Source organism: Mustela nivalis (genome assembly GCF_964662115.1).
Source record: "Mustela nivalis genome assembly, chromosome: 2".
Classification (NCBI taxonomy): Eukaryota; Metazoa; Chordata; class Mammalia; order Carnivora; family Mustelidae; genus Mustela; species Mustela nivalis.
In genome coordinates this window covers 40,873,781-40,898,882 of record NC_139021.1, presented here as the reverse complement: position 1 = coordinate 40,898,882, position 25,102 = coordinate 40,873,781, and the positions used below count along the sequence as shown (strand labels likewise).

Here is a 25,102-nt window from a genome sequence, read left to right as displayed (position 1 = left end):
CTCTGTCTGTCAAATAAATAAATAAAATCTTTAAAAAAAAAAAAAAGATGTAAAAAGGTGAATTATACTACACAAATCTCTCATCTCCATACTTTTCCTACAAAAAACATTCCTCTCCAGTAATCCACCATAGAAAGCAAGATGTTTCTCACAATGTTCTTTTCCCCAATTAACCTCTCTCTGAATGCGAGGCAGGAGGGTGTCAGGAGATTGGCAAAGGTCCCCCAGTCCAGTAAATGTATTAAATCAGAGAAGGGATTAAGGGATTAAGAGTTGAGTAAATTAACTCCCTCTTCAATTTATCTTAACTCTTAACTCCCTTCTCATATTTAGCAGGTTAAAGAGTGAGAAACTATAGAACAAAAATACAGCAGCAAATCAGTAACAAGGAATGTATTACAACCTAAATATCATTCCCTAGTGAAGAGATTAGCCACCAAAATAGAAAAAGAAAGAGAAATAGATGGATCATTATCTGTCACAGGCTTGGCAGTAGAGAAGAAAACCTGGGAGAACAGGATATTCATTTAACAAAGATGGAAGAAAAATAAAAGGAAGGACAAGGAAAAAAAAAGTAAGGAGAGAGCAAATCAATGAGACAGTGCAGCTGCTAAACTGCCATACCCAGAGCTGTCTTTAGGGATCTCAGATCCCTAAAAAGTGCTTCTCAACTTTGTCCTGACACCAGTCACAGCTTTTGAAAAATTATAAGGAACACATAAACAAAACCAGGAATCCTAGTCAGTTGGGAAAATAGAAAATTCTTTTCTCCCCCAACAAGAAATAAACCCATTCATAGGTAAAATTTATTAATCCTCAAAAATCTCAAGAACTTCCTTCAAAATGTTAAGAAATCTTACTGATTTGTACTGGTATATTAAGCATGACAATTACTCTTCTGTAGACCAGCAGATGGGGCTCTCTCCCTGAATCTGTTTAATCAACCAAAAAAATGAATGTTATTTGGAAAAATCTAGTCTTATGTTGTCTTTCGAAGGCCAAATAAACATCAGTAAACAACCCTATTTATTGTTTTAATTACTTCTAAAATATTAATTTCTAAGAGATAAAAAAAGAAACAATCATTATTTTAACTCAATTCAACAAAGCAAGGAGGAAGCTCTGTTAAATCCTTGGTTCTCCTTCAATTATGTACCCTTATAATGCAAATCTAACTGATCTGAAGGTATTCCAAGAACTATTATTAATTAACAATTTTACTCATTTCAAGTTCACCTCTACAACTTAGTACTGTTAACACAGTTTTTAATTTTTTTTTTTAAATAGGCTCCATGTCCAATGTAGGGCTTGAACCCATGACCCTGAGATTAAGAGTCATATGGTCTACCCCAACATGGTTTTTATAATTTTTTTTAACAAATCTTTTTTTTTTTTTTTAAGATTTTATTTATTTGACAGAGAGAGATCACAAGTAGATGGAGAGTCAGGTAGAGAGAGAGAGAGGGAAGCAGGCTCCCTGCTGAGCAGAGAGCCCGATGCAGGACTCGATCCCAGGACCCTGAGATCATTACCTGAGCCGAAGGCAGCAGCTTAACCCACTGAGCCACCCAGGCGCCCCTTTTTTAACAAATCTTTAAACAGATTTTATTTTGGTACTTGAGGAACATACCATACTTGACCAACAAGTTCACAACGAACAGTCTCAAATATCTATTATAAAGTAGATTTGAACTACATGGCTATTAACCCAATCACTAAAGAAATTATGACCAAAAAAATCTGAATTGCCAACAATCTAGAGGTTTTACAACACTTCAATATAACATTCATTCTTGAAACAGTCAATTTAAATAATACTACACTACAACTGGTCAAGTATAAACCTAATCAATAAAAAGAAGTCTTACCTGTATGAGGTGGATCTAACGTTGCCATTACAGATGCTTCAGAATAGTGTTTTCCACTGTTATTATGCCCATGATTAATTTCTCTAGCGCTTCCGTCGGTAGGCAGATTTGAACTGCATATTCTGGGATTATTTTGGAACTGGAGAAAGGTATTCTTACTTGCAACAGCCTAAAAGAAGAGAAGATATATTTTATGCAAAAATTAAATCTAATTTCCCATATTTTTACACAGCAGATTCCTAATTTAAAATATAAACTACCAGTTTCTCCATATTTTAATAGGGAATAGATATTTTAAAATAAATTTAGGGGCACCTGGTTGGCTCAGTGGGTTAAGCCTATCCCTTTGGCTTAGGTCATGATCTCAGGGTCCTGGGATCGAGTCCCATATCGGGCTCTCTGCTCAGCAGGGAGCCTGCTTCCCCCTCTTCTCTCTCTCTGCCTCTCTGCCTACTTGTGATTTCTCTCTCTGTCAAATGAATAAATAAAATCTTTTAAAAAAATAAATAAATAAAATAAATTTAAAACCCAATTTTTAGGGGCACCTGAGTGGCTCAGTGGGTTAAAGCCTCTGCCTTCGGCTCAGGTCATGATCCTGGGTGGCTGGGATCGAGCCCCTCATCAGGCTCCCTGCTCGATGGGGAACCTGCTTCTCCCTCCCCCCGATCCTCCCTTTGCTTGTGCTCTCTCACTCTCTCTCAAATAAATAAATAAAACCTTTTAAAAAATAAAATATTTTTTAAAAAAATAAAAATTAAAAAATCCAATTTTTACTATTAAACTAGTTTTAAGGGACGCCTGGGTGGCTCAGTGGGTTAAGCCACTGCCTTCGGCTCAGGTCATGATCAGGGTCCTGAGATCGAGTCCCACATCAAGCTCTCTGCTCAGCAGGGAGCCTGCTTCCCTCTCTCTCTCTCTCTCTGCCTGCCTGTCTACTTGTGATCTCTCTCTGTCAAATAAATAAATTTTTTTAAAAAAATAAATAGTTTTAATTATGTTATAAAAGCTGAAACACACAACAGAATGAAAATTATGCTTATAATTATAGTGTATGTTACACAACATAACAGGAGAGTTTTTAAACATGTCGTAATATGCCATTTCTCAGAGACAATTGCTCTCTTTTGCAAAGTTTCTCAATATTAAAATCAATACTTAAATATTCTCCATTTTTTATGTGGGATAGTGGTACTGTCACTGCGTTTTTTACAGAGACAAATATTAAACTGTTTACAAATAAAAAGATATTCCTGGGATTGGCATCAAAATAATGAGTATGTTGCACCAAAAATAATGAGATACCTAAGGATAAACCTAACCAAAGAGGTGAAAGACCTGTACTCTAAAAACTATGAAAGAAATTGAAGGGGACACAAAGAAATGGAAAAACATTTCATACCCATGGATTGGAAGAACAAATACTGTTAAAATGTCTATATTACCCAAAGTAATCTACATGTTTAATGCAATCCCTATCAAATACTGACACCATTTTTCACAGAACTAGAACAACACTAAAATTCATATGGAACTACAAAAGATCCCAAATAGTCAAATTAATCTTGAAAAAGAAAAGCAAACTTGGCATCACAATTCCAGACTTCAGGTTATATTACAAAGCTGTAGTAATCAAAACAGTAATGGTGCTGGCACCAAAAAAGACACATAGATCAATGGAACAGAATAGAAAATCCAGACATAAAACCCCTAACTATATGGTCAATTAATGTTCAACAAAGCAGGAAGGAATATTCAATGGGAAAAAGACAGTCTCTTCAACAAATGGAATTGGGAAAACTGGACAGCAACATGCAGAAAAATGAAATTGGACCACTTTCTTACACCATACACAAAAAGAAATTCAACATGGAGGGGCACATGGATGGCTCAGTCAGTTAAGTGTCTGACTCTTGATTTCAGCTCACGTCATCATCATCTCAGGGTTGTGAGACTGAGTCCCCCACTGGGATCCATGCGGCGCATGGAGCCTGCTTAAGATTCTCTCTCCCTCTTCTTCTATCCCTCCCCACCTCAAAAATGGATTAAAGACCTAAATGTGAGACCTGAAACCATAAAAATCCTAGAAGATAGCACAGGCAATAATTTCTCTGATATTGGTCATAGGAACTCTTTCCTAGATAAGTCCCCTGAGGCAAGGGAAACAGAAGCAAAAATAAACTTTAGTCCCAATAAACTGGGACTAAATCAAAATAAAAAGCTTCTCCACAGCAAAGGAAACAGCCACAGAACTAAAAGGCACCCTATGGAATGGGAGAAGATATTTGCAAATGACATATGTATTAAAGGCTTAGTATCCAAAATATATAAAAAAAACTTATGCAATACCCCAAAAACAAGTATTCCGATTAAAGAATGGACAAAGGCATGAACTAACATTTCCCCAACAAAGACATACAGGTGGCCAACAGACACATGAAAAAGATACTCATCATCACTCACCATCAGGGAAATGCAAATCAAAATTACAATGAGTTATCACCTCACAATTGTCAGAACAGCTAAAATCAACAACATAGAAACAAAAGATGTTGGCAAGGATATGGAGAAAAAGGAACCCTCTTGCATTATTGGTGGGAATGCAAACTGGTGTAGCCACGGAAAACAGTATGGAGGTTCCTCAAAAAGTTAAAAACAGGGGTGCCTAGGTGGCAAATTTGGATAAGCGGCTGGCCTTCAGCTCAGGTCATGATCTTGGGGTCCTGGGATTAAGCCCAACATTAGGGTCCACACTCAGTGGGGATTCTGCTTCTCCCTCTCCTTCTGCCCGCCCCCCATGCTCACACACGCACATATACTCTCGCTCTCTCTCAAATAAATAAAATCTTAAAAAAGAAAAAAGTTAAAAATAGAACTACCCTGTGATCCAGCAATGGCACTACCAGGTATTTACCCAAAGAATACAAAAACATTAATTTAAAGGGATACATGTACTCCTCCATGTTTGTAGCAGTCTTATTTATGATAGCCAGGATATGGAAGCAGCCCAAGTGTCTATCAACTAACGAATGGATAAAGATGATGTGGTATCTGTGTATATACATGGAATATTATTCAGCCATGAAAAAGAATAAAATCTTGCCATTTGCAATGACATGGATGGAGACAGAGTATAAAGCTAAGTTAAATAAGTTAGAGAAAGACAAATATCATATGATTTCACTCATATGTGGAATTTAAGAAAAAAATGAGCAAAGGGGAATAAAAAGAGCAAGAGAAAAACCAAGAAACAGACCCTGAACCATAGAGAACAAACTGTTACCAGAGGGGAGATATAGAGGGATGGGTTTAAAATAGGAGATGGAGATTAAGGAGTATATGTCATGATGAGCACTGAGTGATTAAAATAAAAACACGGGGACGCCTGGGCGGCTCAGTTGCTTAAGCCACTGCCTTCGGCTCAGGTCATGATCTCAGGGTCCTGCATCAGGTTCCTTGCTTGGCAGGGAGTCTGCTTCTCTCTCCACCTCTGCCTGCTTGTGCATGCTCTCTCTCTCTCTCACACACAAATAAATAAATAAATAAAATCTTTAAAAAATAAAATAAAATACAAGGGGCACATGGCTGGCTCATTCAGCAAAGCACGCAACTCTCAATCTCAGGGTTGTAAATTCAAGCCCCATGTTGGATGTAGAGATTACTTAAAAACAAAATCTTTGGGGCATCTGGGTGGCTCAGTGGGTTAAAGCCTCTGCTTTCAGTTCAGGTCATGATCCCAGGGTCCTGGGATCAAGCCCCGCATCAGGCTCTCTGCTCAGTGGGGAGACTGCTTCCCCCCTCCCTCTGCTTCCCTCTCTGCTTACTTATGATCTCTGTCTGTCAAATAAATAAATAAAATCTTTTTAAAAATCTTTAAAAATAAAATAAAAACTTAAAAAAAATGAGTAGGGAGGAATTGGGCAGGAAGTCGAAGAAGTAAAAATGAAATAAGATTGGTCATGAATTGACATCTGTTGAAGGTACATAAGGGTTTTTTTATATAAACTATTTTCTCTATTTTTGTATATTTGTTTTCTATTGCTGTTGTAAAAAGCTACCACAAATTTAGTGGCTTAAGGCAATGCAAAATTATCATTTTGTAATTCTGTATGTAAGAACTCTAACTTGGGTCTTACTGGGCTAAAATCAAGATGATCAGTAGGGATGCACCCCTTTCTGGAAGCTCTGGAGAGAATACATTTCCTTGTCTTTGCAGACTTCTAAGTCATTTTTTGGCTTGTGGTCCCCTTCCCCTATCCTCAAAGCCAGCTACTCTGCATCTCTCTGACCCTGCTTCCCTAACCACATCTAACACTCTGTTCTGTCTCCCTCTTATTGAGCACTTCCAGATAATCCAGGATAACCTCCCAATCTTTAACATTAAAATGACTTAGTCTAACTTCCTTTTGCCATATAAGGTAACATATTCACAGGATTAAAATATGGATGTTTTTGGAAGTCCATTTTTCTGCCTACCAGACTATGTTTAATTGTTTTCTTTTAAGATTTGAGAGAGAGCATGTGCATGCAAATGGGGGTAGAGGGAGAGAGAGCATCCCAAGAAGACACCCACTGAGCAGGGAGCCCAATGCAGGCTTGACCCTGAGATCATGACCTGAGCCAAAATCAATAGTCAGTCATTCAACCACTGAGCCACCCTGACACCCCTGAATCTTTTAAATATAACTCAGAAAAATAGACACAGTTGTCATATCCCTATAAATACTTATTAAAATAAATTTCAGAGGCATTCAAAAAACCTATCTTGTAAGATTTTACAGTAAGTCATAGTAATATACTAATGAACACCATAATTTTACTTTTACATAATTTCAAACTTAAAGAAACATTATAGAAATAAATACAAGGAAATCCTAGATGACATTTGCCAAGATTTACCATTTGTTTACATTTTCTTCATTTGTTTTCCTTTCCTCCCTTTCTTTCTTTGTGTGTCTGTCTATATGTGTTTTGGGCCCAGCACACTTCCACTGCATGACTCTGCTTGTCTGTATATGTCAATATCTGAAATTAAGCTGGAGACAACTGTGCTCCTTTACCTCTAAATATTTCAAGATGTGTTTACAAAGAGCAAAGTCACTCTTCCACAATCACAGTAAAATTATCAAGATCAGGATTTCTTATTGGTATATTATTTAACCCACAGTCCATATTCAAATTCAGTCATTTTTCCCAATATTATCATTTATAGTGTTTTCCCTAAGCCAGGATCCAATCCCAGATGACATATTACATCTAGTAAGCATATTTCTGTAGTCTCTAATCTAGAATAATTCCTTAACCTTTACTTGTCTTTTGGGACTTTGACACTTTTTTTTTTTTAAGATTTTATTTATTTATTTGACAGACAAATCACAAGGAAGCAGAGAGGCAGGCAGAGAGGGAGGGGGAGCAGGCTCCCTGCTGAGCAGAGAGCCTGATGCGGGCCTCGATCTCAGGACCCTGAGATCATGACCTGAGCTGAAGGCAGAGGCATTAACCCACTGAGCCACCCAGGCGCCCCGGGACTTTGACACTTTTAAAGAGTATAGGCCAATTATTTCCTAGAATATCCCAAGATGGACTGTCTCGTGTTCCCTTATAATTAGCTTCAGGTTATGCCATTTGGACAGAAATAGTTGGTCATATCAAGACGCATATAGTATCCATTTGTCCCATTACTGTAAGTATATACTAGATAAAAGTAGTATCTGCTTAGTCTCCCTGGAAAGTCAGTATTTTTCCCTTTGTAATTTTTAAAAAATATATAGTGAGGAGATGGTTGAGTCTATTCAAATAACCTGGGGAGCTTGGGTAACTCAATTAAATGCCCGAGTCTGGATCTCAGTTCAGGTCCTGATCTCTAGGTCGTGAGTTCAAGCACCACACTGGGCTCCACACTGGGTGTGGGGCCTACTTTTAAAAAAGTAATTAACTAGGGGCGCCTGGGTGGCTCAGTGGGTTAAGCCGCTGCCTTTGGCTCAAGTCATGATCTCAGGGTCCTGGGATTGAGTCCCGCATCGAGCTCTCTGCTCGGCAGGGACCCTGCTTCCCTTTCTCTCTCTGCCTGCCTCTCCATCTACTTGTGATCTCTCTCTCTATCAAATAAATAAATAAATAAATAAAAATCTTTTTTAAAAAAGTAATTAACTAGATTAAGGTGTGTGCGTGTGTGTGTGTACACATATATATATATGTATATATATATGTGTGTGTGTACACATATATATATGTATATATATATATATATATACTATTAAACATTCACCCACTAGTTTTGGTATCTACTGAATTTTTTTTTTTTTTTGACAACACAAATGACTGTCTAATGCCAACAACTGCTGCAGAAAGCAAGACAGGTGAGTAGGAACATAAGTGGTTCTAGCCAATGTCCATGTATCTAGGAAGTAGTGACATTTATGGTTCTCAAACTTCCTTCTAGAGTTCATACTGACCAGTCCCTTAAATTGTTTTTTTTTTTAAGATTTTTATTTGTTTATTTGACAGACAGAGATCACAAGTAGGCAGAGAGGCAGGCAGAGAGAGAGAGAGGAGGAAGCAGACTCCCTGCTGAGCAGAGAGCCCCATGTGGGACTCAATCCCAGGACCCTGAGATCATGACCTGAGCAGAAGGCAGCGGCTTAACCCACTGAGCCACCCAGGCGCCCCCCTTAAATTGTTTTAAGAATTACAGATTCTGTTCCATGGATTGAGAACTAATATGTAAACTCTTTGTTACAGAGTGCACTAATATTAAATGTCTTCATTCCATTTTAAAATCCTAGTATATTGTAGGTGGGTAAGTGTTCCCATATAACAAATATGCAACTTAAAAGCCCTCTTTTAGGGGCACCTGGGTGGCTCAGTGGGTTAAGCCGCTGCCTTCGGCTCAGGTCATGAACTTGGGAGTCCTGGGATCGAGCCCCGCATCGGGCTCTCTGCTCAGCAGGGAGCCTGCTTCTTCCTCTCTCTCTGCCTGCCTCTCTGCCTGCTTGTGATTTCTCTCAATAACTCTCTCTCAAATAAATAAAATCTTTAAAAAAAATAAAAATAAAAAAAAATAAAAGCCCTCTTTTAGGAGGGTATGTGATATGGTGAGTGCTGTGAAGTGTGTAAATCTGGCGATTCACAGACCTGTACCCCTGGGGCTAATAATACATTATATGTTTATAAAAAAATAAAAATAAATAAAAAATAAAAACCCTCTTTTATCCCCAGAAATAATTCATAAGCAAATATTGTTGTGTGCTAACAAGCTCCTTTAATTGGAATATCAAAAGCAGTTTTCTCTTCAGCCCTGGCTTAAAGATATCCCTATATTTTTTTAATTGAGTTTAATTGACATAAAACATTAGTTTCAGATGTACAACAGTAATGATTCAGTATTTGTATACATGGCAACCTGATCACCATAATAAGTTTAGTTAAATCCATCACCATACACAGTTACAAAATTTTTCTTCTTGTGATGAGAACTTTTAAGATCTATTTCTTTGTAACTTAGGGCATCCACTGATATCTTCTAACACCATCACTTCCATTATTATGATTTAGCATTACACTTTAAGATCTTAGATTACTCTTCTCCCCATATATTTTACTTATACTAATATAGATTGAGACTCCTGTATAATTCAATTAGCATATTTATTTTGACACTCATTTTTGTTCCAGATTTTGTATCAGACCAAACAAATAAAAACCCCCGAAGTTATCAAAACAATATTATTTTCATCTAAGATGAGAAATAATTTAAGAACAAAAATTTAGGAATGGGCTAGACTAAGGAGAAGTTTACTAGAGTGAACTGCTAAGGCTTCTCAAGTTGCCTTGCTTAAAACAGCTGTACAATTTCAAAAATGCCTATTTCAAAAATGCCTAGTTTTTAAAAATAACGATTTAGTTTCCTGATAGAATTAAAAGAAGAAAAGAGTAAATCAATGGTTTTGCTCTCAAATTAGTCCTTAGAAACTACATTAAAAAATAAACCTTAAGACAATGGTGTCAAAATGATTAATGGTTAAAGAAGAATCTTTTTAACATCCTGGAACAACACAGTATCCACGTACAAAAGAATGAAGTTGGACCCCTACCTCACACCACATACAAAAATGAACTCAAAAATGGGACAGACTAAAATGTAAGAACTAAAACTACAAAATTCTTAGAATACATGAGACAATGGGGAAAAATTCTGTATGTACAGTGACAGATGATACTTACACTTATTACAGTAATCATTTAATAATATCTACAAATATCAAACCATTATGTTGTATACCTGAATATAATGCTGTATGTCAATCACACCTCAATAAAAAAAACAAATTAGTTTGTTTTGTTTTAAGATTTTTAAGTAATTCTCTACATCCAACATGGGGTTCAAACTCATGACTCATCAACACTCACATGCTTTACTGACTGAGCCAACTAGGCACACCAAAAAAACAAATTAATTTTAAAAATAAATAAAATACAGGGGTGCTTGGGTGGCTCAGTTTGTTAAGCATCCAACTCTTGGTTTCAGCTCAGGTCTTAATCTCAGGGTCACAAGATTGAGTCCCTTGTCTGAGAGTGGAGCCTGCTTAAGATTCTCTTTCTCTCTCTCTCTCCCTCTACCACCTCTCCCTCTCTAAAAAATAAATCAATTAATAAAATCAGTTACAGGCGTAACTCTTCATGACCTTCTTAAATAAAATACCAAAATCATAAGTACCAACACCAAAGAAAATTAGATAAATTGAACTTAATCAAATTTAAAACTTCTGTGCTACAAATGATACTATCAAGAAAGTAAATAATCAACAGAATGGGAGAAAATATTTGCAAATAGTATATCTAAGGGACCTGTAGCTAAATATATATATGTATTATTTTTTTTAAAGATTTTTATTTATTTATTTGACAGATAGAGACAGCAAGAGAGGGAACACAAGCAGGGAGAGTAGAAGAGGAGAAGCAGGCTTCCCACTGAGCAGGAAGCCAGATGTGGGGCTCGATCCCAGGACCCTGGGATCATGACTTGAGCCGAAGGCAGATGCCCAATGACTGAACCACCCAGGACCCCTAAAATATATTTTTTTAAAATAGCACTCTTGGGGTGCCTGGTTGGCTCAGTTAATGAAGCATGGGACTTATGATCTCAGGGTTGTGAATTCAAGCCCCATGTTAGATGTAGGGATTAATAAAAAAATTAAAATTAAATTTAAGTTAAGTTTTTAAAATATCTTAAAAAAGAAAAACTCTTACAACTCTAACAAAAAGTAAATAATACAATGTTACAAAGGTCAAAGGATCTAGGGGCACCTGGGTGGCTCAGTTAAACATCCAACTCTTGCTTTTGACTCAGGTCATATCTCTGGATCCTGGGATCAAGCCCCACACTGGGATCTACGTTCAGAATGGAGTCTGCTGGAAAATCTCTCTCTCTCTCTCCCCTCCCACCCCGCCCTTCCCTGCTCTCTAAAATAAATGAATAAATCTTTTAAAAAACACTCAAAGTTCAAAGGATCTGAATAGTCCAAAGAAGATATCCAAATGGCCAATAAGCACATGTAAAGATGCTCAACAACATTAGCCACCAGTGATGCACAAATCAATACCACAAATGAGATACTACTTCGCCCACTAGTAGACTACAATCAAAAAGATAAGAGTAAGTGTTGACAAAGATGTGGAGAAATTGAAACCCTCATACATTGATGGCAGGAACAAAAATATGGCAGCCACCTTGGCAAAGAGTACAGCAGTTCATCAATGAAAGGTTAAACACAGAGTTACATGATCCAGCAATTCCATACCTAGGAATGTACTCAAGAAAAATGAAAACACATGTCTACACAAAAACTTGTACACAAATGTTCACAAGCATTATTAACTCATAATTTGAAAAGTGGAAACAATCCAAATGCCTGTTAACTGACTGATAAATAAAATGTAGTATACTAATACAACATTATACAGTAAGGTAGGCAGACCAATGCTTCCCAAAGATGTCTATACTAATCCCCAGAACCTGTGAATATGTTAAAAGAAAGGCAAAAGAATTTTGTAGATATGATTAAGATGTGCTTAAAGTAATCTCTCCTGAAATGGAGACTGTCCTGGTTTACCCAGGTTGGCCCAGTCTAATCAAATGATTCCCAGTCTGAGGGAACCAGAGACATAATAACATGGGAACTGAAACTGTCATTACTGGCTTTGAAAATAAAAGGGAAAAAATAAAATGCAGGTGGACTACTGAACCTAAAAAAGGCAAAGGAAACAGCTTCTCCCCTAAATGAATGCATGCAGTTCTGCCACCACCTTTTGCAAGTATCTTCTCCCATTCCATAGGTTGTTTTTAGTTTCATTGATTGTATCCTTTGCTGTGCAGAAGCTTTTCATGTTGACAAAGTCCCAATAGTTCATTTTTGCTTTTATTTCCCTTGCCTCTAGAGAAATTGATATTGCAGAAGTCAAAGAGGTTGTTGCTTGGGTTCTTTTCTAGGATTTTGATGGATTCGTGTCTCACATTTAGGTGTTTCACCATCTTGAATTTATTTTTGTGTATGGTGTAAAAAAGTGGTCCCATTTCACTCTTTTGCATATTGTTGGTGTTGTCCAGTTTTCTGAACACCAGGTTAAAGAAACTGTCTTTTTTCCAATGGATATTCTTTCCCGCTTTGTTGAAGATTAGTTGACCATAGAGTTGTGGTTCTCTCTCATTTCTAGGTTCTCTATTCTGTTGCAATGATCAAAGTGTTTGTTTTTGTGCCAATACCAAACTGTCTTGATGATTACAGCTTTGTAATACAGCTTGAAGTCCGGAATTGTGATACCTCCAGCTTTGGTTTATCTTTTTAAACAATACCTTGGCTACTCAGGGTCTTTTCTAGTTCCAATACAAATTTTAGAACTATTTGTTCTAACTTTGTGAAAAATGCTGGTGTTATTTTGATAAATATTGCCCTAAATGTGTAGACAGAATAGACATTTTAACAATATTTGTTCTTTCAATCCATAAGCATGGAATAATTCTCCATTTCTTTGTGTCTTCAATTTCTTTCAAAAGTCTTCTATAGATCTCAATGTAGAGATCTTTTATCTTTTTGCTTAGGTTTATTCCTAGGTAGGCTATGGTTTTTGGTACAATTATAAATGGGATGGATTCCTTGATTTCTCTTTCTGCTACTTCATTATTGGTGTATAGAAATGCATCAGATTTCTGTACATTGATTTTATATCCTGCAACTTGGCCGAATTTATGTATCAGTTCTAGCCATTTTTCATGGAGTCTTTTGGGTTTTCTATACCAACACATAGATCTTAGCCCGGTGAGACCTATTTTGGACTTCTGACCTACAGAATTATAACAGATTTGTGTTCTTTTAAGCCACTAAATTTGTGGTGACTTGTTAATAGAAGCAACAGAAAATTAATAAATTTGGCAATAAAAAGAAATAAAATTATTGATACATACTAAACCAAGGGTGAGCCTTGAATACATTATGCTTACTGGAAAAAGTCAGTCACAAAAAGCTACAAGTATAAACGTATGATTCTATTTATATGAACTTCCCCAAGAGACAAATCTACAGAGACCAAAAAAAAGATTAGTGGTTGCAAAGGGCTGAAAGACTTGGAGAAAAATGGAGAATAGCTGGTAATATATATGAGGTTTCTTTCTGGAATGATGAAAATGTTCTAAAATGGACCTGGTGATCACTGTAAAACTGTGAATATAATAAAGACCAATGAATTTTATGGTATGTGAATTGTATCTAATTAAAGCTGTTTTTAAAAAAAGAAACCTTGAATAAAATCTTTAAAAAAAGAAACCTTGAGGGGCACCTGGGTGGCTCAGTGGGTTAAGCCTCTGCCTTCGGCTCAGGTCATAATCCCAGGGTCCTGGGATGGAACCCAGCATAGGGCTCTCTGCTCAGAAAGGAGCCTGCTTACCCCCCCTCTCTCTGCCTGCCTATCCGCATACTTGTGATCTCTGTCAAATAAATAAATAAAATCATTAAAAAAAACTAAACTAAAAATAAAAAACAAGAAAAGATACCTTAGGATGCCTGGGTGGCTCAGTTAAGTACCTGCTTTCGGCTCAGGTCATGATCCCAGCATCCTGGGATCAAGTCCCACAGTGGGCTCCCTGCTCAGCGGACCCTGCTTCTCCCTCTGTCCTTCTTCCCCTCCCCCAGACTTGTTCTTGCTTTTTCTCTCTCTTAAATAAATAAAATCTTTTAAAAAATGAAAAAATAAAAAATAGGGGCACCTGGGTGGCTCAGTCATTGAGCATCTGCCTTCAGCTCAGGTCGTAATCCTGGGGTACTAGGATCGAGCCCCACATCAGGCTACTTGCTCAGCGGGGTTCTGCTTCTCCCTCTCCTTCACCCTCTCCTCCACCCTTCTGTTCCCCCACTTATGCACACTCTCTCTTTCTCAAAATAAATAAATAAAATCTTTTTAAAAATAATTTAAAAAAGGAAAAAGAAAATAATTAAAAATAAAACAAAAAAATAAATCTTACTAAAAAACAGAAACTTGTACTTTCATCTTACATTGTGGCCAGAATTCTAAAGAAATGTAGGCTAAAACTGGGGTGGGGTGCCTGGGTGGCTCAGTCATTACCCATCTGCCTTAGGCTTGGGTCATGATTCCAGGGTCCTGAGATTGAGCCCTATATGAGGCTCCCTGCTCAGCTTTTCCCTCTCCCACTCCCTCTCCCACTCCCCCTGCTGTGTTCCCTCTCTCTCTGTGTCTTTGTCAAATAAATAAATAAAATCTTAAAAAAAAAAAAAAGAAAGAAAGAAAGAAATGTAGGCTAAAACAAACACACACAGACCAAAAAAGCAGAGTTAAAAACCAGCAGATCCTTTTAACAACAAAAAGACAATCAATTAAAACAATCCATTAAAAACCAGGCAAAGAGTGGGGGGCACCTAGGTAGCTCAGTTAAGTGGAGCAGCTGCTTTTGGCTCAGGTCATGATCCCACGGTCCTGGGATAGAGCCCCACACATCAGGCTCTGAGCTCAACAGAGAGCCTGCTTCTCCCTCTCCCTGCTGCTCTGCCTACTTGTGCTCTCTATCAAATAAATAAATAATAATCTTTAAAAAAAAAAAAAAAAAAAAAACGGGCAAAGAGCACTTGGTTGGCTAAGCTGGTTAAGTAATTGCCTTTGGCTCAGGGTGTGATCCCAGAGACCAGGAATCAACTGCTGCATCAGGCTCCTAGCTCTGGAGGGAGTCTGCTTCTCCCTCTGACCTTCGACCTTCTCCTCTTTCATGTTCTCTCTGTCTCTCTCTCAAATAAATAAAATTGTTTTTTTTTTTTAAAGATTTTATTTATTTATTTGACAGAGAGAGAGATCACAAATAGGCAGAGAGACAGACAGAGAGAGAGATGAGGAGAAGCAGGCTCCCTGCTGAGCAGAGAGCCCAATGTGGGACTCGATCCCAGGCCCCTGGGATCATGACCTGAGCCGAAGGCAGAGGCTTAACCCACTGAGCCACCCAGGTGCCCCATAAATAAAATTGTTAAAAAAAAAAAAAAAAAAAAAAACGGGCAAAGAATTTGAATAGATATTTCTCCAAAGAAGATATACAGATAGGCAATAAGCACATGAAAGGATTCTTAGCATCACTATTCATAAGAGTTGCAATTCAAAACCACAATGAAAAACCACTCATATCTTCTAGGATATCTACAATAAAAACTAAACAAAATAGAAAGTAACAAGTGGGGCGCCTGGGTGGCTCAGTGGGTTACGCCACTGCCTTCGGCTCGGGTCATGATCTCAGGGTCCTGGGATCGAGTCCCGCTTCGGGCTCTCCGCTCAGCAGGGAACCTGCTTCCCTTCCTCTCTCTCTGCCTGCCTCTCTGCTTACTTGTGATCCCTCTCTGTCAAATAAATACATAAAATCTTTAAAAAAAAAAGAAAGAACGTAACAAGTATTGTTGAGAATATAGAAAAACTGGAACCCTCACGCATTGCTGGTGGGAATGTAAAAGAGTGCAGCAGCAGTTGTCAAAAACATTTTGGTAGTTCTTCAAAAAGTTAAATGTAGAAATAATATATGACCCAGCAATTCCAGTCCTAGAAAAATGAACATAGGGACTTAAACAGAAACTTGCATGCCCACACTCATAACAGCACTATTCACAACAGCCAAAAAGTGAAAATCCAAGCATCCATCAAAAAATGAATGAATTAAAAAAAAAACAAAAACAAAGAATGGATAACTAAACTATGGTGTATACATAGAAATGAACGGGATTCAACCATACAAAGTTATGAAGTTCTGACACATACTACAACACAGATGAACCTTGAAAATACTATGCTAAGTGAAATAAGCCAGAAACAGAAGGGCAAATATTGTATGATTCCACTTATATAAGGTAACTAGAAGTCAAATTTATGAAGAGAGAAAGTAATATATGTTTACAAGGGCGTGGGTGAAGGAGGAAATAGGGAATTACTGTTCAATGGTGGTTACAGGGTTTGTCTGAGGTAATGAAAAAGTTTCCAAATGAAAATAGTAGTGATCCCTGTATAACAGTGTGAATATAATTACTGCCACTTATTTTGCAAACTTAAAAATGGTAAAATAGCAAATTTTGTTATATTTTACCACAATAAAAAAAGGAAAAAAATCTGCTGACAGATGGTGACTACATATAAGCATGACATACCATACGTAACTGTCAGATCACTATGTTGTACATCAGAAATATAATATTGTATGTCAACTGCAACAACCAAAACGGAGAGGGAAAAAGAATTTGAAGACTTTAATCCCCATACCATGAATGGTTCAGAAAACTGTAGAGCAGAGGAAACGTGGATTGCCAATTTTATATACCTTCTAATACCTTTATATATCATCTATATAAATAAGACCTTTGGTTTTAGAAAACCAAAACAATCCTTTTTTTTGTAGTAAAAAACAAGACTGCTGGGGAGCCTGGGTGGCTCAGTGGGTTAAGCCTCTGCCTTAGGCTCGGGTCATGATCCCAGGGTCCTGGGATCAAGGCCTGCATTGGGCTTTCTGCTCAGCCAGAAGCCTGCTTCCTCCTCTCTCTCTCTGCCTGCCTCTCTGCCTACTTGTGATCTCTGCCTGTCAAATAAATAAATACATAAATCTTAAAAAAAAAAAAAAAAACAGGGGCGCCTGGGTGGCTCAGTGGATTGAGCCGCTGCCTTCGGCTCAGGTCATGATCTCAGTGTCCTGGGATCGAGCCCCGCATCAGGCTCTTTGCTCGGCGGGAGCCTGCTTCTCTCTCTCTCTCTGCCTGACTCTCCGCCTACTTGTGATTTCTCTCTCTGTCAAATAAATAAATAAAATCTTTAAAAAAAAAAAAAAAAAAAAAAAAAAAACCAAGACTCTTTTAGGAGTACCTGGCTAGCTCAGTCAGTGGAGAACACGACTCTTCATCTTGAGTTCATGAATTCAAGCCTCACATTGGACATAGAGCTTACTTTTTTTAAAAAAAAAAAAAAAGGTGCGGGGGGCACCTGGGTGGTTCAGTCCTTGGGCATCTGCCTTCCGGTCAGGTTGTGGTCCCAGGGTACTGGGATGGAGCCCCGCAACAGGCTCCTGGCTCCCTGCTTGGCGGGGGGGGGGGGGGCAAGGGAGGGGGACGCTGCTTCTCCCTCTCCCACTCCCCCTGCTTGTGTTTACTTTCTCGCTGTGTCTCTCTCTGTTAAATAAATAAATAAAATCTTGAAAAAGAAAAAGGGTGCGCGGGGGTGGGCACCTGGGTGGTTCAGTTATTGAGCATCTGCCTTTCGCGTGGGTCATGATCCCAGGGTCCTGGTATCCAGCCCCAAACTGTGCTCCCAGCTCAGTGGGAAGCCTGTTTCTCCCTCTCCAATTTCCCCTGCTTGTGTTCCCTCTCTCTTTCAAACAAATAAAAATCTTTAAAAAAAAAAATGGGGGTGGGCAACTACTTTAAGCATTTACTTTTTATAGATAAAAATTTAAGGAAACAGGGGCAAACTGGCTGGTTCAGTCAGTGGAGCATGCAACTCTTGATCTTAGATTTGTGAGTTCAAGCCCCACAGTGGGTGTAGAGATTACTTAAAAAATAAAATAAAATCTTTAGGGGTGGGCACCTGGGTGGCTCAGTGGGTTAAGCCTCTGCCTTCGGCTCGGGTCATGATCTCAGGGTCCTGGGATCGAGTCCCGTATCGGGCTCTCTGCTCAGCAGGGAGCCTGCTTCTCTCTCTCTCTCTCTGCCTGTCTCTCCATCTGCTTGTGTTATCTCTCTGTCAAATAAATAAATAAAATCTTTTAAAAAAAAAATCTTGGGGCACCTGGGTGGCTCAGTGGGTTAAGCCGCTGCCTTCAGCTCAGGTCATGATCCCAGGGTCCTGGGATCGAGTCCCACATCAGGCTCTCTGCTCAGCGGGGAGCCTGCTTCCCCCTCTCTCTCTCTGCCTGCCTCTCTGTCTACTTGTGATCTCTCTCTGTAAAATAAATAAATAAAATCTTTAAAAAAAAAAAATCTTTAGGGGTACCTGGGTGGCTCAGTGGTTTAAAGCCTCTGTTCAGGTCATGATCCCAGGGTCCTGGGATGGAGCCCCACATCAGGCTCTCTGCTCAGCAGGGAGTCAGCTTCCCCCTCTCTCTATGCCTGCTTCTCTACCTACTTGTGATCTCTGTCAAATAAATAAATAAAATCTTTCAGGGTGCCTGGGTGTCTCAGGGGGTTAAGACTCTGCCTTCGGCTCAGGTCATGATCTCAGGGTCCTGGGTTCAAGCCCCATGTTGGGCTCTCTGCTCAGCAGGGGGCCTCCTGCTTCCCCACCCCCACCCCCTGCCTGCCTCTCTGCCTACTTGTGATCTGTCTCTCTCTCTGTCAAATAAATAAATAAAATCTTTAATAAATTAATAAATAAATAAAATCTTTCAAAATAAATTAATTTAATTAAATAATATCTTTTTAAAAAAGGAAATGTCCAGAATTGTGATACAAATTACTCAAATACATTTACTCCTTAAATCACCTTATCTAAAGTTTCTTTTAAGATTTTATTTTTAATGTTTTATTTAAATTTAATTTAGTTAACATATACTATTGGTTTCAAGGGTAGAATTTAGTGATTTATCAGATGCATATAACACCCAGTACTCATGACATTAAGCACCCCCCTTAATGCTCATCACACAATTACCACATCTGTCCACCCATCTCCCCTCCAGCAACCCTCAGTTTGCTCCCTATAGTTAAAAGTCTCTTATGAGGGAGGCCTGGGTGGCTCAGTTGGTTAAGCAGCTGCCTTTGGCTCAGGTCATGATCCCAGCATCCTGGGATCGAGTCCTACATTGGGCTCCTTGCTCAGCAGGGAGCCTGCTTCTCCCTCTGCCTCTGCCTGCCATTCTGTCTGCCTGTACTCGCTCTCTCCACCCCCTCTCTGATAAATAAATAAAATCTTAAAAAAAAAAAGTCTCTTATGAGAGACTCCCTGTTTTTATCTTATTTTTCCTTCCCTTCCCCTATGTTAATCTGTTTTGTTTCTTAAATTCCACATATGAGTGAAATCATGTGGTATTTGTCTTTCCCTGACTTATTTCGCTTAGCATAATGCCCTCTAGTCCAAGCCACAAGATTTTATTTTTAAGTAATCTCTACATCCAATGTGGGGCTTTGAACTCATAACCCCAGATCAAGAGTCACATGCTCTTCCAACTGAGCCAACCAGGTGCCCCTTATCTAAAGTTTTCACTTATGTGGTAACTTTAAAAAGAACACTGATTAAAACAATTTATTTTTACAAGAATATCCACCTTGTCCCTCACAGAGGTATTTTTTACTGTTAACAGACATTTATCCCATAGATCCAACAGCAAGTCATTCCCTTAAAATATATATATACATGTATGTGTGTGTATATATATATATATATATATAAAAAATACACACACACATACACACATACACACATACGTGTGTATGTGTGTGTGTAATGATTACTCTAAGGTTTTTGGAAAACTTTGTTAAAGATACTAAAAATTCCTTCAGGCAGTAAGCGCTATTAACCTCTTAAATGACATGTTTTTTTTAAAAATGCATGCTTTTCTATATTACGTCTTTTTTTTTTTTTTTTTTTTTTACCTCAAGTAATTTTACATCTGGACTCTTTGTATTCTCTTCATCTAGACTTGGATTACTTCTCCCTGGTGGTATAAATTTTAGTTTTTTGAAGGGATTCCCCTGCAACTGACTTGGTGCGGCAGATCGTCTCATATTCAGCAGGACTGACCTAAAAAATACCCAAAACAGAAATCACCCATGAATCTGATAGAATTAACTCCAAACTTGAAAACAACTCATCACTACAACCATATCTTTAAAGAATATAAGAAAATAAACCTGTAAGAAACCTTAGAAAACAAGTTTCGAAGCCAGTGAGATTTTATTTTCATCACAATGGGTTACTGAAAAGAATCTAAGGCTTAAGTTGAACGGGTAAACTGGAACATATAGATTCTGATAATACAATAGATTAATGATAATGTAGTCTCTGAAGGGTGCAACCATTAAACTGGGAGGGAGCAAGAACATAAATAAAACAGCCAAGAACCAGCAACAGACCTGCTTTTTCCGCTTCCAACTACCGTAAGTAGCGGTCACACTCCGTGACTTAAGTCGCTCCTTCGACTTTGTGACCCCGCTAAATGTGCCTACAGACATCACCTATTAATTAACCGGCTAATACCGTGCAGGATAATGTAGATTAGTCCTGGTGCAAGCCCAAACACCACAGAAGAAAAGCAGGCGGACCGCTGAGAGACCACTGCCCATAGTCTCCTCTCCCTGGGACCTTCCCACCACAAACGCACCCCTACCGCCAGCCTGCGCACCAGCCACCCCGGGGCGAACCGTCCCTCACACTTCAAGTAGCCATCCCCCGCTGCCCGCGCCTTTCCACCGCCTCCCTTCCCTCCTCTCCCAGAGGCCTGCTCCGGCGCCTCTCCCTACATTGTCCCGCACGACCCCACAGGCTGCCCAGCCTCACAAGGCTTCCCCTCCAAGGACTTACCCGCAAAGATCCGACAAAGGCCGAGCGCCCTGAGAGAAAACTCGGATAGACAGGCAACCCCTCACCACCGGAGGAGGTTAAGGCTCCCGCCTTGGCGCAGCCTATAGCAGAAGAGCAAACCGCGCATGCGCACTACTTTCAGTGGTTGCGCCTCGCTTGGGCTAGCCCGACTCTGATTGGACGACCTTAACTGCGCATGTCTCTGCGTTTCCCTTTAAGCCTCTGTAGTTACATTCAGATTTATGATTCAATTACTCTTAATCTCACAAAACAAACTGAGGGTTGGGGAGGAGGGGGGCATAGGGAGGATGGTTGGGTTATGGACATTAGGGAGGGTATGTGCTATGGTGAGTGCTGTGAGTTGTGTAAGCGTGACCATTGACCCCTGTGGCAAATAATACATTGTATGTTAATTTAAAAAAATAATAATTTTTTTTAATTCAAAAAAAAAGTATTTACTTGGAAAAATATTTGCTTTTGTTTGTTGGTTTGTTGCCTATTGTCACATTCTGTAGGTGCTGATACAGACCTCATTTTAGAACATATGATGTATACTTAAATCTAAGAACATCTACGTGGATGTGTTTAAGCAAGTAGATGGTCTGCATAATAGTATGTGCTTGGAAAAATAGTATGCAAATGTACTTTACCAAAAAGCTCTTAAATTATGCAGCATTTTAGGAATGAAGTGACTTTAGAAACATTGCTAAAATAATATAGGCTTTTAAAGTACCTGGCACAAATAGGCAAACTAAGGTTTTAGAAGTGTTCTGACACCTTTTAATACAGTGACAAGGCAGAGAAATATATGGGTCATAGGCCTTTTAATGTAAAGTTCTCTCCAGGGGCACCTGGGTGGCTCAGTGGCTTAAGCCTCTGACTCTTGGTTTTAGCGAAATCTCAGGATCTCAGAGTCCTCTCTGAGATCTGAGTTCATGCTCTCTCTCAAATAAATAAATAAATAAATAAAATCTATATTTTTTAAAAAGTATCTCCAAACCAGATCACTGTCTGCATTATATATAAAAATATTCCAGTTTAAACAAAACACTTAGAAATGCATGAGTAGGGGCATCATGACTCAGTGGGTTGAGCTCTGGACTCTTGATCTCAGCTCAGGACTTGATCTCAGCATCCTGAGTTCAAGCCCCACCTCAGGGATGCTGGGTGTGGAGCCACTTGAAAAAAAAAAAAAAAAAATGTGTGAATAGAATAATTTTCATAATTTAGCCTGATTTTTAAAAGCCATTAATTCTAGGTTTGCCTAGGTGTTTCAGTTGGTTAAGCATCCCACTAATGATTTCAGCTCAGGTCATGGTCTCAGGGCCCTGAAATCAAATCCCACAGTAGAAGCTCAGCCTGGAGCCGGTTTAAGACTCTCTCCTCACTTTGCCCCTCCTTGCTTATGCTCTCTCTCAAAAACAAAACAAAACAAAAAAAAAAGCCATTTATTCTAAAATATATGTGAAGATTTAAGGAATATTAAATTTTACCAAACTGTGGTAGACTGGGTATCATTTTTTAAATATTTATTTTGTTTTATTTTTTAAGTAAACTCTATGCCCAATGCGGAGCTTTAACTCAGACCTTGATACCCAGAATCACATGCTCTACAACTGAGCCAGCCAAGGGCCCCTTTATCATTTTTTTGTATACAAAAATGTGACAATTTTGGTATTTTAGCAAAACTAGTGTTTTAAATAAAGATGTTACGAATTGTATAACAGCAAACTTTGGGGTTAATTTTCTACAATGAAGAGAAGAACAGGGGCACCTGGGTGTCTCAGTTAGGCATCTGCCTTCAGCATAGGTCATGATCCTGGGGTCCTTGGATGGAGCTGTGCATCATGATCCCTGCTCCACGGGGAGCCTGTTTCTCCTCCCTCTGTCTGCTGCTCCCCCTGCTTGTGCTCACTCTCTGTCAGATAAATAAATAAAATCTTTAAAAAAAAAAAGATAAGGACAAACAGTAAAATTATAACTTATGGGTATAATATAAATGAAGTATAGTCTTATTTATAACACAGCAAATAAAATACTTTTCTTTGAAATGGCAAATTTCAAAAGGTTTATTTGTATTTTATAGGAATTATTTATGACAGGAGAAATCAATCACACTTTTTATTCTAACAAAAATAATCATCATGTTTATTTTACTTCACTAAATTATTTTATGGTAGTAGATAAAGAAGGACTAGGAAAAAAGGATAGGCCAGAAAGATATCAGTCATTTTAGTCAGAAAGAATACAACTATTTCTCAATACTAACATATCTTATTACATAAATAAGTGATTTGTAATTTTCCACATTTCAATCGCAAAGTCTACCACTTGTATCCAATGATAAAGAAGATAAATGAGTAAACTATATAGTGTTAGATAATAAAAAGTGGTAAGCAGAAGAGGAAAGCACAGATGAAAGGTATTGAAATTCTAGGTAGGGCAGCCAGGGAAGGCTTACTTGAACAAAGGTCCTGTAGCAATAACGCACTGAAGACCAGTAGGAACGGTCAGAACGTGGTAGCAGTTGAAGCAAAGTGAGCTCGGAGAGTAGTAGATGAGGTCAAAGAAATAACAAGGACAGGTGAAAAACCTGTGGGTGATTGTAAGAACTCCAGCTTTTATTCTGAGGCCACTGAAGGGATTTGAGCTAAGTTAGGAAGCTATTCCTTGGTTGGAAATTTAGAGGAATCCATATGTAGAGATGCTATTTAAAGTTATACACTGAATGAAGATTCTTTTTTTTTTAATTTTATTTATTTATTTGACAGAAATCACAAGTAGTCGGAGAGGCAGGCAGAGAGAGAGAGAGAGAGAGAGAGAGAGAGAAAGGGAAGCAGGCTCCCTGCTGAGCAGAGAGCCTGATGCGGGACTCGATCCCAGGACCCTGAGATCATGACCTGAGCCGAAGGCAGCAGTTTAACCCACTGAGCCACCCAGGCGCCCTGAATGAAGATTCTTCATCCAGGATACAGATATCTTTGGAAACAAATATTCTGATAAATTTTAGTTCATTTCCTTCCCTTCTTTAATCATTGAGTAAGTACTAAAACGTTTCTACCACTAAATACTTTTTGTAAGGACATTATACTGTGTTTGCAGGGTCAGTTAACATTGAATCTATTAGTGGTAAAAACTTCTGTAACCCTTGAGTACTGAGTAATGTATAGAATGTTGAATAATTATATCGTACCCCTGAAACTAATATAACTGTATGTTAATTATGCTCCAATAAAAATTGTTCTAAGCTTTTGTAACTCTTAATTTTTAATAAATTTTGAATTAACATTATTGGTTATTGGTAGTATTGGTTAATTGATTAGCCAACACCAACATAAGAGCTGAACATTTCTCCTGGGGTAAGAGTGGAGAGGAGAAAGAGAATTTGGAAACCTCCTTTTAGTGTGGTTGCCCTCCTTTTTTTAGTTGTGCTTATTTCATCAGTCTTTATTTCATTTTTGTAGCCAATACATTTCATCAATTCTGGACTGCTACTTTTTACTTTAACTCTACAATAAATATCTGTGATAACATTTCTCTTCTGACTCATACTCTCCTCCACATTGCACACATTCTGACTTCTATTTTATATTTCATAATATATGAGAGAACAGAGATCCACCAATGATTTAATTTGAATCACATAGCAAGTTAATAAATGGGAAAGCCAGGATCTTCCCCTAAGTGGCCTGAAGTGATCTCTGAAAATGGTTCACTATTCACTTGACCCAGTAAACCCTACAAAATCATGCAAATTAAGATATTCAAATCTTTGTGTTCACTTTTAGAACACATGTGAAACTGACTAGGCAACCAATGGTTTGCACGTCTGAAAAGCTATCAAAGTAATCTGAAAGATTCACTCTGCAGAAGCAATGTGTGCCATTCCCTAATTACAATGGTGGAGTTGGTAGGTGTGCCCAGGCCAAACACTGGGACTGCACACAGGATCAGTGGCCCAAAAAGAGAGTTGAATTTTTACTGCGGATGCTTAAAAATGCAGGCAGTAATGCTGAACTTAAAAGTTTACTTACTGCCTTCTGCTGGGGTCATGATCCCACCGTCCTGGAGAGGCTGAGAGAGTGCTCAGAAGAGAGTCTGCTTCTCCATTCCTGCCCCCTGCTTTTGCGCTTTTTCTCTATCAAATAAATAAATAAAATCTTTTAAAAATAATTTTTTAAGGATTTTAAAAATTTGACAGA

General features: G+C 38.4%; 1 protein-coding gene across 4 annotated transcripts in view; it reads right to left on the bottom strand.

Annotated features, from left to right (window-relative positions):
• The window catches only part of LOC309860596 (DNA repair and recombination protein RAD54B), a 97,977-nt gene extending 76,961 nt beyond the window's left edge, over positions 1 to 21,016 (bottom strand). For all 4 annotated transcript variants that reach the window (XM_082722860.1, XM_082722862.1, XM_082722861.1 and 1 more), the window contains exons 1-3: positions 20,901 to 21,016; positions 19,973 to 20,120; positions 1,869 to 2,037 (exon numbers count right to left, since the gene is read on the bottom strand). In XM_082722860.1, the coding sequence (XP_082578986.1) occupies positions 1,869 to 2,037; positions 19,973 to 20,104 (301 nt within the window). In that variant the 5' untranslated portion in view covers positions 20,105 to 20,120; positions 20,901 to 21,016. The remainder of the gene's footprint in view (positions 1 to 1,868; positions 2,038 to 19,972; positions 20,121 to 20,900) is intronic.
• Positions 21,017 to 25,102: the final 4,086 nt, after the last annotated feature.